The sequence below is a fragment of the Bombina bombina genome, chromosome 8 (genome assembly GCF_027579735.1).
Source record: "Bombina bombina isolate aBomBom1 chromosome 8, aBomBom1.pri, whole genome shotgun sequence".
NCBI classification, from domain to species: domain Eukaryota; kingdom Metazoa; phylum Chordata; class Amphibia; order Anura; family Bombinatoridae; genus Bombina; species Bombina bombina.
This window is the reverse complement of record NC_069506.1, coordinates 304,215,616-304,231,996: the sequence shown is the minus strand read 5'-3', so window position 1 is coordinate 304,231,996 and position 16,381 is coordinate 304,215,616. Positions and strand designations below refer to the sequence as shown.

Genomic DNA, 16,381 nt, shown 5'->3' with positions numbered 1-16,381 from the left:
ATTTATTTTCATTTGTTATTTTCATTACTTTTATTTTGTAGACAAACTAGTTTTTTTATTTCTTAAGAATATTTTGTATGTAAATATGTATTTAGCGCTGCGGAATCTGTTGGCAGTTTAAAAATAACCAATAATAATAATATTCTTGATAACAATTGATTTATACTAAGTTATCATAACCAAAACTATAAAACATTGATTTTTAAACAAGGGTCTAATAATTTAGCAAGGCACTGTATATAAAGTTTTACTTTTATGATGTAAACCTATTGTAGTATGGTTAATAAAATATTGCAGGGATATTAAATACCCATGAAACCAGACAAGATGGGTTCATTTAGTTGCAGAAAACAAAAGGAGTCTATAATATAATCTCAGAATCTCTATATGCATGTTTGTGAAAATATATTTATATACTTGAATGTAGAACAATTTTAAATATGGGAAAAAACATCTTAAAAGTATTTTTAATTAAATGATCTAATGTCTTAGAGCATTATGTAATATATATATATCCAATTTAAAGATTGCAGCACTCTCACAAACTCATCCAGACTCAGCAATATTTCTGACCAGTGCATTTTCTTAATTCACTTATATATATATATTTATAACCCCTGTGTACAGTAACATTTGTACTCAGGAGCCTTAATGCACAGCCCCTCCTATGAGGCACAGCACCAATAAGCCAATCAGGATACACTCAGCTGCTAGTACAACTTTTAACTGTCTTTAACCTCCGCACATGGTTTAACACAGTTTGCAGCAAGCACTTTTAATAATAAAATGCTATAAAGATAAACAATAAGTAGACTATAATATTTAATTTCTTTTATATTAAATGAATAATATTTTCATTAAGAAAAAAATCCTTTCCGTTCCGCACCTCAGTAAAGTATTGATCTACTCTTTTGTCTAATTTCTGGGTTTTAAATCCATTATGTTGTTATTTTATTAGGCATGTGCATTCCGACTATTCATTAGTGCAAATTCAGATCTTAGTGTGTTGCACTTTCCCAAGAAGAAAAACGGCTCCAAAAATAGTTGAATGCTACTAGTCATATTTGTCATTCGTTTCCTAGCGAGTAGTCTGAATGCACATGCCTACATTTTATGGTACACACTGCAGAGCCCTGCTTCTTGCTGGAGGAGAGAAAATAATGTATCTTTATACAGGATGGGACAAAGGAATACCTACTAATATATTAGGTTAAATAAAACAGTTGTTTAGATTCTGAACAGCCGCACCCAAAAAAAAAAAAAGAAAAATATCAAGCCAATTGCGCAAACCTCCCACAGTGTTCATGAGCTATCAATCCAGGTGCCAGTGATACCGGAGGGTCATATCTGCCTGCCAGATCCTCTCCCACTTCCTTGATTTTCTATCCCCTACAATAATTTGTTTTAATTGAAGCATAAATAGCACAAGTAAACTACTTGTAAAAGAAGAAGACGTCACGCTAGGGAGGTTGTGAAGCACAATCATTGCCCATGATAATGCATTTAAATAGGACTGAGTATATAGCATGTGCCTAAACAATATAAAATTAAATAAACTAAATGTAACAAACCCTAACCTCGCCATATAGAATTTGAAGACTATAAGGTTGGGCCAATAACAATCAGAACAAAAATAAACATCTAAGGAAGATGGGATCATTTTATTGTGCAGTAAAATATAACTTGCAGCCTTCAGTTAAAGGGACGATTTACTCACTGCCAGTCACCCAGTGACATTTATTTACCTGCAAAAATTAGAAGTAAAAGCTGTTTAGATTTATACTAACATACCAGTATGTTGTACACTTCATACTAATTTTTAATAACTTGCAGGTAATTTCTAATACTGTTCACAGAAAGAAACTATCAGCCAATAAGCATTAGATGTGAGTAAATATCAGCCAGTGAGGATTATTAGGAATTACAAACCTGACCCTGTGTATTAGTTGTAATTTGAACTGACAAAGCTTGTATTTCACATTTTTATGGGAAAAATCCCATGTACAGCCTCTGATCTTCATATGGATAAAATAATATATTGAAGGAAAATGAGCCTTTAAGGATCTTACATTTTTGTTTCCAGCTACTTTTAGGCAATCTTGCAAGGACAGGGATGGCACATCATGATACTAATTAATTTTTCCGATGTTCTTGTTTACAACCTAATGTAGTTAGCTTTAATGATTATTAAAGCTTATGGAAAGTCATAAACAGTCAAAAAGCAACTCTTTGGGGTTGAATCTTTGGTCTAAGACCTCCTATAACTGCTAGACATCAGCTGTAATTGTATATCCTAAAACAGAATGTAAGAGACGCAGCAGATGGAGGCCATTGAAGTGCTAGAGTGAGCTACTCCTGCTTATATATCTGGTGCCATAAAGTGCTATGTTCGCATAAAAAGTGAGGCCAGGAGACATTAAATTTGAATTTGAGAATGAAGAACAAGCCTAATTAATGTATATAATGGCAATTCATTTTTACAGAGTCTGTGATGACTTACTGGGTAATTATTATTTTTTACAAGATTTTATGAAACAACAGAGACTAGCCATGATGCCTTGGTACCATATTAAAATCTAATGTTTGTCAAACACTTCTCTACCAAAATGTATTATGGCAAATGAATGCCGACCAACTATTCTCTAAATTATTTTCAAGTTTAACTGCAAAGTGCATCCATATTTTACAGCATCACTTACTTGACTTGTCAATATCACTTTTTACATTCAGTTATGAGTATGTGGGTATGATTTAGAGCACAAAAAGTAAAAATCAAATAATTATATGCAGAATTAATTAAAAAAAATATGGTTATGTGATTATAATACTTTACAATGTTTTGTTTCTAACAAGATTGTCAACTCTTTTTGGGTTTCCCTAATCAGAATCCTATTCCTAGGGAATTTCCTAGTTCATTTAAAATATAAAATTGCAACCAAACCCCCCCCCCCCCCCGATTCTAATTAACTAAACAGTAGGGCTTCAAGAAAAGTAGTGTTATACAAATATTATCAACTAGCTTCCAGTTATTGTAATTCCCTTCAAGACTCAGAAATGATAAAAGCATCATTTAATGATCAGACAAAATGTGTTAAAAAATCCTCCATTAAGGACAAGCTGTTTTAAACAATTCCTACATTATAAAACTATTTTTAAGCTTTGAAGGGCACATAAGAAGTGGTATCATTTTACCATTTCTCAAAAGCTATTACAAAGTGTTGACAAAGACTGCCCATTGCTTGATGGCTCAATAGCCAATTAGACCTCAGTACAATGCAATGGATGCATATTTGTATAACAAGTGACTTGTATTTGTAGCTAATTTAAGATCATTTTACACAATAATGTATGCCTTAAAAATGACATACGTACATGTGTACAAACTGCTTGTGACATACTGTTATTTCCTTAGTAGTCATATTAACCAGGTGAAGGATGATTGACTAACATCTCGTTTTTAGAGAGGACAAATGAAAAATGAATTCTGCAGGGATACAGTAAAACTCATGTGGCCCTGCAGTATGCATAGTGCATAATACCCTCGTTGGGGATGCCTGGTAATCGTACAAAGGAGAAAATATGTTAACATACTAGTTGTATTATATAACGATATATTGCTGGAGTTTATGTAGAATGCCCCTACAGTCCTTAAGTGATAATAAAGATCAACCCTCTCAAAAATATATATATAAAAAGGACAAAAATAAAATTAGCACATCAATCAAGTTATATAATCATGCTCTTCTGTGCACACACTTGAAGGTAATTAAAACTCCACTAAAGTAGATTGTTTTGCATCCCCCAAAATTAACCTTAACCCCTTTTCTGCTGAAAAAGAATATATTCTATTCCCATCTGTGAATCCAACCATCTAGCAGCAAATGGAATTGTTTCCCTAAACAAGGGCAATACTTTGTGTGCATCAAGACCCTCACAGAGGAGACTCACATTAGATAATCACAACTTCAGTTTCAGCTGAATTTGCTAAATGAAAGAAAATGCAGCACATCTAATTCCCAAGTGAAGTTTAGATATTCACACAATTTTAACATTATTATGTCTCTTAAAAAAAACAAAACAAAAAAAAAACAACAAAAACACCTCCCCATCGCATGATTATGATGCTGTCAAAATCATGAGTTGGGATACGTTAGTGAAGTTACTGTAGTATTTTCCGCAAAAAGCCTTGTGCAATCCAGATCTAGGGTTCACCTGGTTATTTAAGAAAAGCAATTTGGATCTTTCATCAGTTTCATTACATTTTTTTTTTTTTTTAAAAGCAGTGATAAAAGTAAACGAGATGAAAACAGGGTGTGCATTCTGCCAATGTCCCAAGGTGCTTTTTTGTTTCCTCTTTAACTGAACAAACACAGGCACTTTCCAAAGAAAGCAAAAAAAAAAAAGCATTTTTATGAAGTCAGGGTGCAGGGCAGGTATTGTTGCAGGTCAGACACCAGCTATTCAACAGCAATGGAGGCCACCTCTGATTTTGGGGGGTCATCTCTGCTGGTCTCCTCCATATTGCTGGGCTTTGAAGGCTCTGCCATTCCCTCCGGTTCCTCCTCCTCCTCCTCTTCTTCTTTCTCCGCAAGGCCACCCAGGGATCCTAGTGGAAAAGAGCTCTCACAGTTCTGTGTGGAGGAGACTTGGGAAATGACGGGCATTTGGACAGAGGAGTTGCTTTCAAAGCTGTGTTCTGCCAGCTCGTACTGCCCAAGGGCCTCTTCCTGCTCCTGGCTCAAATAATCCGGGACTAGGAAATCGCTGGAAAACAGGAGAAAGGCAATTACATAACAGAAAAAATGATTATAGCAAGTAACTAAACAGTGAAGCTAGGAAAGTCCTTAGTTAATGAGTAAGTTGTATGTCTTGTGTTACGCTTGTGCTTCATATAGAATGTAATGCTACAATGAGAGCCGGTAAACTAGAGTGCTCTTAGAGAAATTTTATAGTGCAACAACCACAAAATAACAGACCCCTTGCTCTAACACTAAACAGAGGAACTGGATTGTTGCATTGTATACATAGCAGGAAGGTAACAAACTTCTATTTATGTATAAGACAAATAAAGTCAAAAATAAACTTTCATGATTTAGATAAAGCTTGCAATTAAAAAAAAAAAGCTTTCTAATATACCTCAGTGTTCTAGCCAGGACCTTTTTTAGCGGGTGCACCATCCGACTGATTTTACTGACCACACCGGCTAAAAATGTAGCCAATATTACGCTAAACTGAGCTATTAAAAATATTCAATTTTCACTGCACAAATTATCATTAAATACATTTATGTTAAATCATGCAAAATAGAAAATATTACATTGCCCGCACCCGGCTAATTCATAATGCAACGACTGGCAACATTTTCTGTGGAGAACAACGTACCTCCATTATCAAGACAGGCACATTCTTTTTATATACACACTGAGGCTCCAGCCCCTACTGAGCATGTGCAAAGTGCACAGTATATAAAATTTGCGAAAAAATATTTTACTGTTCATTTCAAAGTCAAAGTAAGTGCTTTTGCATTGTCTTTTGGTGTATTTGTCAATTGTTATATTCTACTTTATCTAGTGGTTCTTTAACTGATCTAAACTACTCTTTAATCCTTAAAGGCACAGTCAAGTAAAAAAAAAAAACAACTTTCATGATTTAAATAATTTTCCAATTTACTTGTATTACCAATTTTGCTTTGTTCTCTTGTTATTCTTAGTTGAAAGCTAAACCTAGGAGGTTCATATGCTACTTTCTTAGACCTTGAAGGCCAACTCTAATCTGAAAGCATTTTGACAGTTTTTCACCACTAGAGGGTGTTAGTTCATGTGTTTCACATAGATAACATAGAGCTCAGGCACATGAAGCTCCTAGGAGTCAGCACTAACTGGCTAAAAATGCAAGTCTGTCAATAGAACTGAAATAAGGGGGCAGTTTGCAGAGCCTTAGATACAAGGTAATCACAGAGGTAAAAAGTATATTATTATAACTGTGTTGGTTATGCAAAACTGGGGAATGGGTAATAAAGGGATTATCTACATTTTTAAACAACAAACATTCTGGTGTTTACTGTCCCTTTAAGACTGTACAGCTGCCTTTGATGCTACTATAAAACATATATTCCCCAAGCAAATGTATTACATTTTATAACATAGGGCTTTGCTAGTATAAAGTGTCAAATTATATCTTGGCAATCGATCTTTGCACATGATAATTTGCATGTTTTGGAAAAAAACAAATCACACACACAAGGCAGAACAATAATACAGTAAGTATCGAATCATTTAAAAATGAATCTTCATTCTAGAGACCACTGTTGTAATTTTAATATAAAATGTACAAAACAAGAGAAAAAGAGCACAGAGATCACCAAAAAAAAAAAAAAAAGAAGAAGAAAAAAAAAAAGCACAACAAAACAAAAACATAACCTTTAAAGCAGGGCTCCATAAATTTGTTCAAAATCTTGGAGCCAGCTCACAAATTTAAGAGCCAGAAACTTTTGGCCATCCCTATGACAATATATGCAGTAGCTGGGTGTAGGCAGCATAATGCTTTGCAATACTGTAGCATTTTCTAGTATTTATAAATGTTACTTCAGCTATCCAAAGCACAATATCATTTCATAATTTAATATAAATTGATAAATGACTTATAAGGGATTTTTAGGGGGAGAGGGGGTCACTGTTTGTTTATTATTAAAACACGAGGCAATAAAATTGATTGCCACCATTTTGACTGCAAAGTGTGCCCAGTCAGGCACAAAATTGAATAAATGCTACCTTGAAGGGATTCGTAATTTAGACAGACCCCCTGTCGCTAACAAATCACATGAGACTTGTGTGTATATGACTAACAGGAAATACAGGGTCAGGAGTCTAAGCACTAGAAACCTCAGATCAGACCCTATAGCCCTGCAGACCCTCTTTCACATACCTACATTATGCATGATTGGATACCCTGGTACTGCACCCCTCTGAAAACCCCTTAACCCTGCACCCCTTTATTATATAAAATCAAAATAAATCAGATAAAATGTATATACTGTATATATATATATATATATATATATATATATATATATATAATTATATATATAACAATTTAGTTCTCTCAAAGAACTAAAAACACTAGTTAGAAACCTAACATGTTTATGCATTTGAAACCAGATGGTTAGCACAGGCCACAATGGATAGAAGAAAAAGATAATAATAATGTAAGGTGGATGGAAAGGTTTTAGCATTAGCTGCTCTTTTATTACATGAACAAGCGTAACACAAGACATACAAATCTAGCCAAATAGACCTTTTAAAATGGCTGCCCCAAAGACAGCACTTTGACATGTAATAACTCACATGTAATAACTCAAATGTAATAACTCAAATGTAATAACTCACATGTAATAACTCACATGTAATAACTCAAATGTAATAACTCACATGTAATAACTCAAATGTAATAACTCAAATGTAATAACTAAATGTAATAACTCAAATGTAATAACTCAAATGTAATAACTCACATGTAATAACTAAATGTAATAACTAAATGTAATAACTCAAATGTAATAACTCAAATGTAATAACTCACATGTAATAACTAAATGTAATAACTCAAATGTAATAACTAAATGTAATAACTAAATGTAATAACTCAAATGTAATAACTCAAATGTAATAACTAAATGTAATAACTCAAATGTAATAACTAAATGTAATAACTCAAATGTAATAACTAAATGTAATAACTAAATGTAATAACTCACATGTAATAACTCAAATGTAATAACTAAATGTAATAACTCACATGTAATAGCTCACATGTAATAACTCAAATGTAATAACTAAATGTAATAACTCAAATGTAATAACTAAATGTAATAACTAAATGTAATAACTCACATGTAATAACTAAATGTAATAACTCACATGTAATAACTCACATGTAATAACTCACATGTAATAACTAAATGTAATAACTAAATGTAATAACTCACATGTAATAACTCAAATGTAATAACTAAATGTAATAACTAAATGTAATAACTCAAATGTAATAACTCACATGTAATAACTCAAATGTAATAACTAAATGTAATAACTAAATGTAATAACTCAAATGTAATAACTCACATGTAATAACTCAAATGTAATAACTAAATGTAATAACTCAAATGTAATAACTAAATGTATTAACTCACATGTAATAACTCACATGTAATAACTCCCATGTAATAACTAAATGTAATAACTAAATGTAATAACTCAAATGTAATAACTAAATGTAATAACTCAAATGTAATAACTCACATGTAATAACTCAATGTAATAACTGAAATGTAATAACTCAAACGTAATAACTCAAACGTAATAACTCACATGTAATAACTCACATGTAATAACTCAAATGTAATAACTAAATGTAATAACTCAAATGTAATAACTCACATGTAATAACTCAAATGTAATAACTAAAATGTAATAACTAAATGTAATAACTCACATGTAATAACTCAAATGTAATAACTCAAATGTAATAACTCACATGTAATAACTCACATGTAATAACTCACATGTAATAACTCAAATGTAATAACTCACATGTAATAACTCAAATGTAATAACTAAATGTAATAACTAAATGTAATAACTCAAATGTAATAACTCAAATGTAATAACTAAATGTAATAACTCACATGTAATAACTCAAATGTAATAACTAAATGTAATAACTAAATGTAATAACTCACATGTAATAACTAAATGTAATAACTAAATGTAATAACTCAAATGTAATAACTAAATGTAATAACTAAATGTAATAACTCACATGTAATAACTAAATGTAATAACTCAAATGTAATAACTAAATATAATAACTCAAATGTAATAACTAAATGTAATAATTCAAATGTAATAACTAAATGTAATAACTCAAATGTAATAACTCAAATGTAATAACTCAAATGTAATAACTCACATGTAATAACTCAAATGTAATAACTCACATGTAATAACTCACATGTAATAACTCAAATGTAATAACTCAAATGTAATAACTCAAAATACCTTCATGGAAATTAAGTTAAAACAACAAATACAAGCTTTCAATCAACGTATATAACTGAATTACAAAATAATATTTTTTGATGACGGAGTCCCTTTAATAGCGGCTAAAAAGGACCTTGGGAGAAAACTTTTATTTTTTTTATTATTGAACTATTGTCATCTCCAGAGCAGCAATGCACTACTAGGGACTAGCTGAAAACATCTGGTGAGCCAATGACAAGAGGCATATGTATGTAGCAGCCAATAACCAGATAGCTCCCAGTAATGCCCTGTTGATCCTGAGCCTACCTATGTATGCTTTTCGGCCCTCACAACCAATTACATTTGTCACATAGCCCTCACAACCAATTGCAAGTGTTACACAGCCCCCACATCCAATTGCAAGTGTTACACAGCCCTCACAACCAATTGCATGCGTTACACAACCCTCACAACCAATTGCAAGTGTTACATAACCCTCACAACCAATTGCACGTGTTACACAACCCTCACAACCAATTGCATGAGTTATACAACCCTCACAACCAATTGCATGTGTTACACAATCCTAACAACCAATTGCAAGTGTTACACAACCCTGACAACCAATTGCAAGTGTTACACAGCCTTCACAGCCAATTGCATGTGTTACACAACCCTCACAACCAATTGCATGTGTTATACAGCCCTCATAACCAATTGCATGTGTTACACAGCCCTCACAACCAATTGCAAGTGTTACACAGCCCTCACAACCAACTACATTTCTCACATAGTCCTCACAACCAACTGCATTTGTCACACAGTCATCACAACCAACTGCATTTCTCACACAGCCCTCACAACCAACTGCATTTGTTACACAGCCCTTACAACCAATTGCATTTGTCACACAGCCCTTACAACCAGTTGCATTTGTCACAGCCTTCAGAACCAATTGTGTATGTCACACAGCCCTCACAACCAATTTAATTTGTCACACAGCCCTCACAACCAACTGCATTTCTCACATAGCCCTCACAACCAACTGCATTTGTCACACAGTCATCACAACCAACTGCATTTCTCACATAGCCCTCACAACCAACTACATTTATCACATAGCCCTCACAGCCAACTGCATTTGTCACACAGTCATCACAACCAACTGCATTTCTCACACAGCCCTCACAACCAACTGCATTTCTCACACAGCCCTCACAACCAACTTAATTTGTCACACAGCCCTCACAACCAACTGCATTTCTCACATAGCCCTCACAACCAACTGCATTTGTCACACAGTCATCACAACCAACTGCATTTCTCACATAGCCCTCACAACCAACTACATTTATCACATAGCCCTCACAACCAACTGCATTTGTCACACAGTCATCACAACCAACTGCATTTCTCACACAGCCCTCACAACCAACTGCATTTCTAACATAGCCCTCCACAACCAACTGCATTTCTAACATAGCCCTAACAACCAACTGCATTTCTAACATAGCCTCACAACCAACTGCATTTGTCACACAGCCCTCACAACCAACTGCATTTGTCACACAGCCCTCACAACCAACTGCATTTGTCACACAGCCCTCACAACCAACTGCATTTCTCACATAGCCCTCACAACCAACTGCATTTGTCACACAGTCATCACAACCAACTGCATTTCTCACATAGCCCTCACAACCAACTACATTTATCACATAGCCCTCACAACCAACTGCATTTGTCACACAGTCATCACAACCAACTGCATTTCTCACACAGCCCTCACAACCAACTGCATTTCTCACACAGCCCTCACAACCAACTGCATTTCTAACATAGCCCTCCACAACCAACTGCATTTCTAACATAGCCCTCACAACCAACTGCATTTCTAACATAGCCTCACAACCAACTGCATTTGTCACACAGCCCTCACAACCAACTGCATTTGTCACACAGCCCTCACAACCAACTGCATTTCTAACATAGCCCTCACAACCAACTGCATTTCTAACATAACCCTCACAACCAACTGCATTTGTCACACAGCCCTCACAACCAACTGCATTTGTCACACAGCCCTCACAACCAACTGCATTTGTCACACAGCCCTCACAACCAACTGCATTTCTAACATAGCCCTCACAACCAACTGCATTTCTAACATAGCCCTCACAACCAACTGCATTTCTAACATAGCCCTTACAACTAATTGCATTTGTCACACAGTCATCACAACCAATCAGATTTGTCACACAGCGCTCAAAACCAATTGCATTTGTTAAATATCCATTACAACCAATTGCATTTGAGAGGACAACGTGTAAACAAAATTATCTGATGTCATTTAGGCAATATTTACATGCCATAACACAGGTTTTACGTGCAATTTAATTACTTTGTAGTAAAGCAGGTACAGAGACAATACCCAACCAGAGATACAGAGTGCTGGTATCTCTAGCAATATCTCAGTATTTACTATTCCTGACTAGCATTACAGTTCCAAGGATAAGCTTAATGATAGGTTGCAGTTATGACAGTGGCTAGCTTTGTCATCTGCTAACTAAAGCCCTGATTGGCTATTCCAAATAAGGCAAATGGTGGGTTCAGTTTGGCTATTGAAAATTAATTGAAATAATAAAGGGTAACAATTTGTTTTAAACACATTACAATTTGAGTGATGTTATTCTATAGCAGCACACTAGAAATGTCTTGTGATTACCATGTGTTTGCTGTCCCTTTAAAGGGACATGAAATGCAAGTTTTTTTCATGATTCAGATACAATGTGAAACAACTTTCTAATTTAAATCTATTATCTAATTTGCTTCCTTTTCTATTATTATTATTATCATCATTTATATAGCGCCGCAAAATTCTGTAGTGCTATCCTTTGTTAAAATCATACCTAGGTAGGCTTAGGAGAAGCACTACTGGAAGCTATCTGAAGATTGGTGCTACACATACATGCCTCTTTACATTGGTTCGCCAGATATGTTCTGCTAGTTCAACAAAGGATTAATCAAGTAAATTTAATAGTAGAAGTAAATCGGAAAGCTGTTTAAAAATGTATGTTCTTTCTGAATCATGAAATAAAAATTTCCACAATACATTGGATCAGATAACGAGTGGAGAGCGATATCGGGTTTTCATGTTTGTTTATGCGCAGGTTAAACTGCAAAGCTATTACAATTTGAAAGTAAACAAGATCACTTGAGCGCCATTCAAGTTAACGCTCGTCGGGTTATCGGGTCTTTAGAGCTCTGGTTAACTGTTTTGCAAAACAAAAAAAAGTTTCCAAAAATACATTACAAAGTACAGTTACTCTCATAATAACAGCATCTAATAAAATGATTACAAAAATACATTACAAAGTACAGTTACTCTCATAATAACAGCATCTAATAAAATGATTCCAAAAATACATTACAAAGTACAGTTACTCTCATAATAACAGCATCTGATAAAATGATTACAAAATTACATTACAAAGTACAGTTACTCTCATAATAACAGCATCTAATAAAATGATTACAAAAATACATTACAAAGTACAGTTACTCTCATAATAACAGCATCTAATAAAATGATTACAAAAATACATTACAAAGTACAGTTACTCTCATAATAACAGCATCTAATAAAATGATTACAAAAATACATTACAAAGTACAGTTACTCTCATAATAACAGCATCTGATAAAATGATTACAAAATTACATTACAAAGTACAGTTACTCTCATAATAACAGCATCTAATAAAATGATTACAAAATTACATTACAAAGTACAGTTACTCTCATAATAACAGCATCTGATAAAATGATTACAAAATTACATTACAAAGTACAGTTACTCTCATAATAACAGCATCTGATAAAATGATTACAAAATTACATTACAAAGTACAGTTACTCTCATAATAACAGCATCTAATAAAATGATTACAAAATTACATTACAAAGTACAGTTACTCTCATAATAACAGCATCTGATAAAATGATTACAAAATTACATTACAAAGTACAGTTACTCTCATAATAACAGCATCTGATAAAATGATTACAAAATTACATTACAAAGTACAGTTACTCTCATAATAACAGCATCTGATAAAATGATTACAAAATTACATTACAAAGTACAGTTACTCTCATAATAACAGCATCTGATAAAATGATTACAAAAATACATTACAAAGTACAGTTACTCTCATAATAACAGCATCTGATAAAATGATTACAAAATTACATTACAAAGTACAGTTACTCTCATAATAACAGCATCTGATAAAATGATTACAAAATTACATTACAAAGTACAGTTACTCTCATAATAACAGCATCTGATAAAATGATTACAAAAATACATTACAAAGTACAGTTACTCTCATAATAACAGCATCTAATAAAATGATTACAAAATTACAAAAAAATATATTACAAATAAAATTATAAGGGCTCAAAGTTATGAGATCTCATATACACGTTTAAAGATCTATATGTGTGTATGTATAAATATATGAATATATATGTTTACATATGTTTTTATGGATTTAAAGACATATATACACATAAATGCACATGTACACACATATATACATATAAGTGCATTGGAGCCCTTTGCTGTTAAGTAGATGAAAACATATATGCAATATTCATATTTAATAAAGTGTTATACTGTGTATTTACTGTAAATATTTCACATTTCAATGTTCTGCTCATAGCAGAATATGTTTTAAGTATTTCTAAACCACAGGGCAGAACACAGCATGTCTGCAGAAAGAATGAGACACATGCAGAAACTGATAGCACTTTCACTTTGTGGTGCCACATCAGGATTTCTTTTAAAACAGCGCTTTGCTCTGGCTGCACTGTGTAAATTTTTCTTAAAACAGTGAAGCCAGAATGAAGCACTGTTTAAAAAGAACATGGGGCAGCACTGCAAAACAGCAGCTCATTCATTGATGACTTGCTCACAGGGATTTTTTCTACCATGCCCCTACCCTTTTCCAGTCTGCAAAGCTGTGATGTAAGATATTTTGTTAACAAATGGATCTTTTTTATTAGTTCATTTTTACCTTATAATTATTTGATGTTAGAGCAAAGAAAACACATTTATTTAGTTTAAAAACCTAATTTTTTTTTCCTTTGTAGCTTATTTGCAATGCAATTTTTAAATGCTACAATATATTATAAAACTTTAAAAATAGCTTTATTCTCCGGTTAATCAATACATTAAAATTGACCTTCTGCTTTAGTGTAACTGCCTAATTTACATGTATCTATAAAGCGAGGGTTGAGAAAATAATATGAAGTCTAGGAGCAAGACAGAATATTGAAGAGTCAATCAAACATTTTTAGGTGGCATCAGAGGAACCTTTATATAACGATAAATATAATAATTCTAAATATTAAGAGCCAGAACAAGAGATACAAATTTGTCAAGCAATGATAAAAAGAACAAAAAGAAGTATATCTGTTTTGCACTATGTGTAGTGGAAGAAACGTGTTTATATCTAAAACTTACACTGCTCTAGCCCTCCAAGTGAGAAAAAAATATAGGAAAATGTTTAGGTTTTATTTCATGGCAACATTGGGAGGATGTATACTGAGAGAGAGCCCCGTAATGTCCTCTTTTAAATTAAGGGCTGACACTTCTCCTTAAAGGGAACATCACCAATTAAATATATCATTAATCTGACCGTTCTAAATCACTTGAAAACAAAATCACATAAGATAAACAAACACTGAACCAAATACATTGTAAGATGGGAAATCCCTATTATGGGGGCAGGAAAATATCAGAATAGTTAATCATCCAGGAAAAAAAAATCAAATGTTTCAACACTTCTCTAGTTCTATTGTGTGTCAATACAGAAATGTAAGTCTACAGAAATGTCTCATTCCACATTACAATTTTGAACAGCACTGGTCCTAAACGAATAATGTACACATATAAATAAAAAGAGACTTATGCTGCGGTATCAAAAGCAATGCTACTTTTAGCAAATTTCAACAAAGCAACACCTTACCAACAGCACATCTTCTGATCTAGCAATGATACACACAAACCAGAGAAAGCCAACAGATATTACACAAAGGGGCATATTTATCAATGTGCGAGCGGACATGATACGAAGTAGCATATCATGTCCGCTGCACATCGATAAATGCTGACAGCATGCACAGTCAGCATTTATCATTCCACCAGCAGTTCTTGTGAACTGCTGGTGCAATGCCGCCCTCTGCAGATTTGCGGCCAATCGGCTGCTAGCTGGAGGTGCAAATCAACCTGATTGTATTTGATCAGGTTGATTTCTGTCTGCGGCCTCAAAGCAGGCAGACAAGTTATGGAGCAGCGGTCTTTAGAAGGCTTGCCGGAAACAAGGCGCACCAAGCTCCATACGGAGCTTGATAAATATGCCCCAAAGTCTTAAATGGTGTCCTAATTCTTCAAAAGTGCCACAGATGTTTAAATCCTTATAACTGATCTGCACTAAAGTTAAGGACATTCAAAAAAGGGGAGAAAAACAGATTAGAGATGTAGTGATTTATAGGGTAAAATAGAGGATATGATTTTTTTAAGGACAATATGGGACACTCTATCTAATCTAAAGATGAGACTAGGGGCCTGATATTTAAAACCTCTTCGGCATGGAGAGAAATCACACAAAATCTTTTTTTTTTTTAGACCTTATATTGTAATATAGGAGTCTCTGTTTCACATAAAGAGCACTACATAGCAACATAAACATGTCTGAAGGTAAAATTTGTGTTTCTAATTTTATTAAGGTTTCACCTTACTGACGAGACTGCTTAGAATATCTCGCCTGAGTGGTGAGGTTTTGAATTTCAGGCCCAAGGGGAGGAAGGGGAAGATTCTGAAGTCCACATGCAGCCCTGTACCGACAGCTACATAACCCTGACATAAGCCCTAAAACACTGTGCCAAAGAATTCTATGCTTGTAACATAAATTACTTCATCATTATGATGATGTAATTCAGTTTTAAACTCTAAACATCGCAGAATGTACAATATATTAGCCAGATCTGTTTCTTAAATATTTTATGGAAGCTATGTTTGTGCTTGAAATATCTTTAAATGTTATGTAAGATTTTGTCACTGGAAAAAAAAGAACACAGCTGACAACTATTCGGTTACATTTTTTTGCTAAATCACAAACATCTACTCCAGTAAAATTATTTCATATAAGATTTTATTATAATCTGATGTTATACAGGCATAAATCGGAGATATTGCGGGTTTGGTTCCAGACCACCGCAATAAAGCGAATATAGCAATAAAGTTAGTCACACTATTTTCTTTGTTTCCCAGTGCATATAATAGTTATATTTACACT

At 33.5% G+C, this 16,381-nt stretch overlaps 1 protein-coding gene across 1 annotated transcript in view; it reads right to left on the bottom strand.

Moving 5' to 3' along the window:
* Positions 1–1,636: 1,636 nt before the first annotated feature.
* Positions 1,637–16,381, bottom strand: part of ZBTB44 (zinc finger and BTB domain containing 44) — a 278,080-nt gene continuing 263,335 nt past the window's right edge. Inside the window, exon 6 of the mRNA XM_053691161.1 lies at positions 1,637–4,764. Within this exon, the coding sequence (XP_053547136.1) occupies positions 4,458–4,764 (307 nt within the window). The 3' untranslated portion in view covers positions 1,637–4,457. The remainder of the gene's footprint in view (positions 4,765–16,381) is intronic.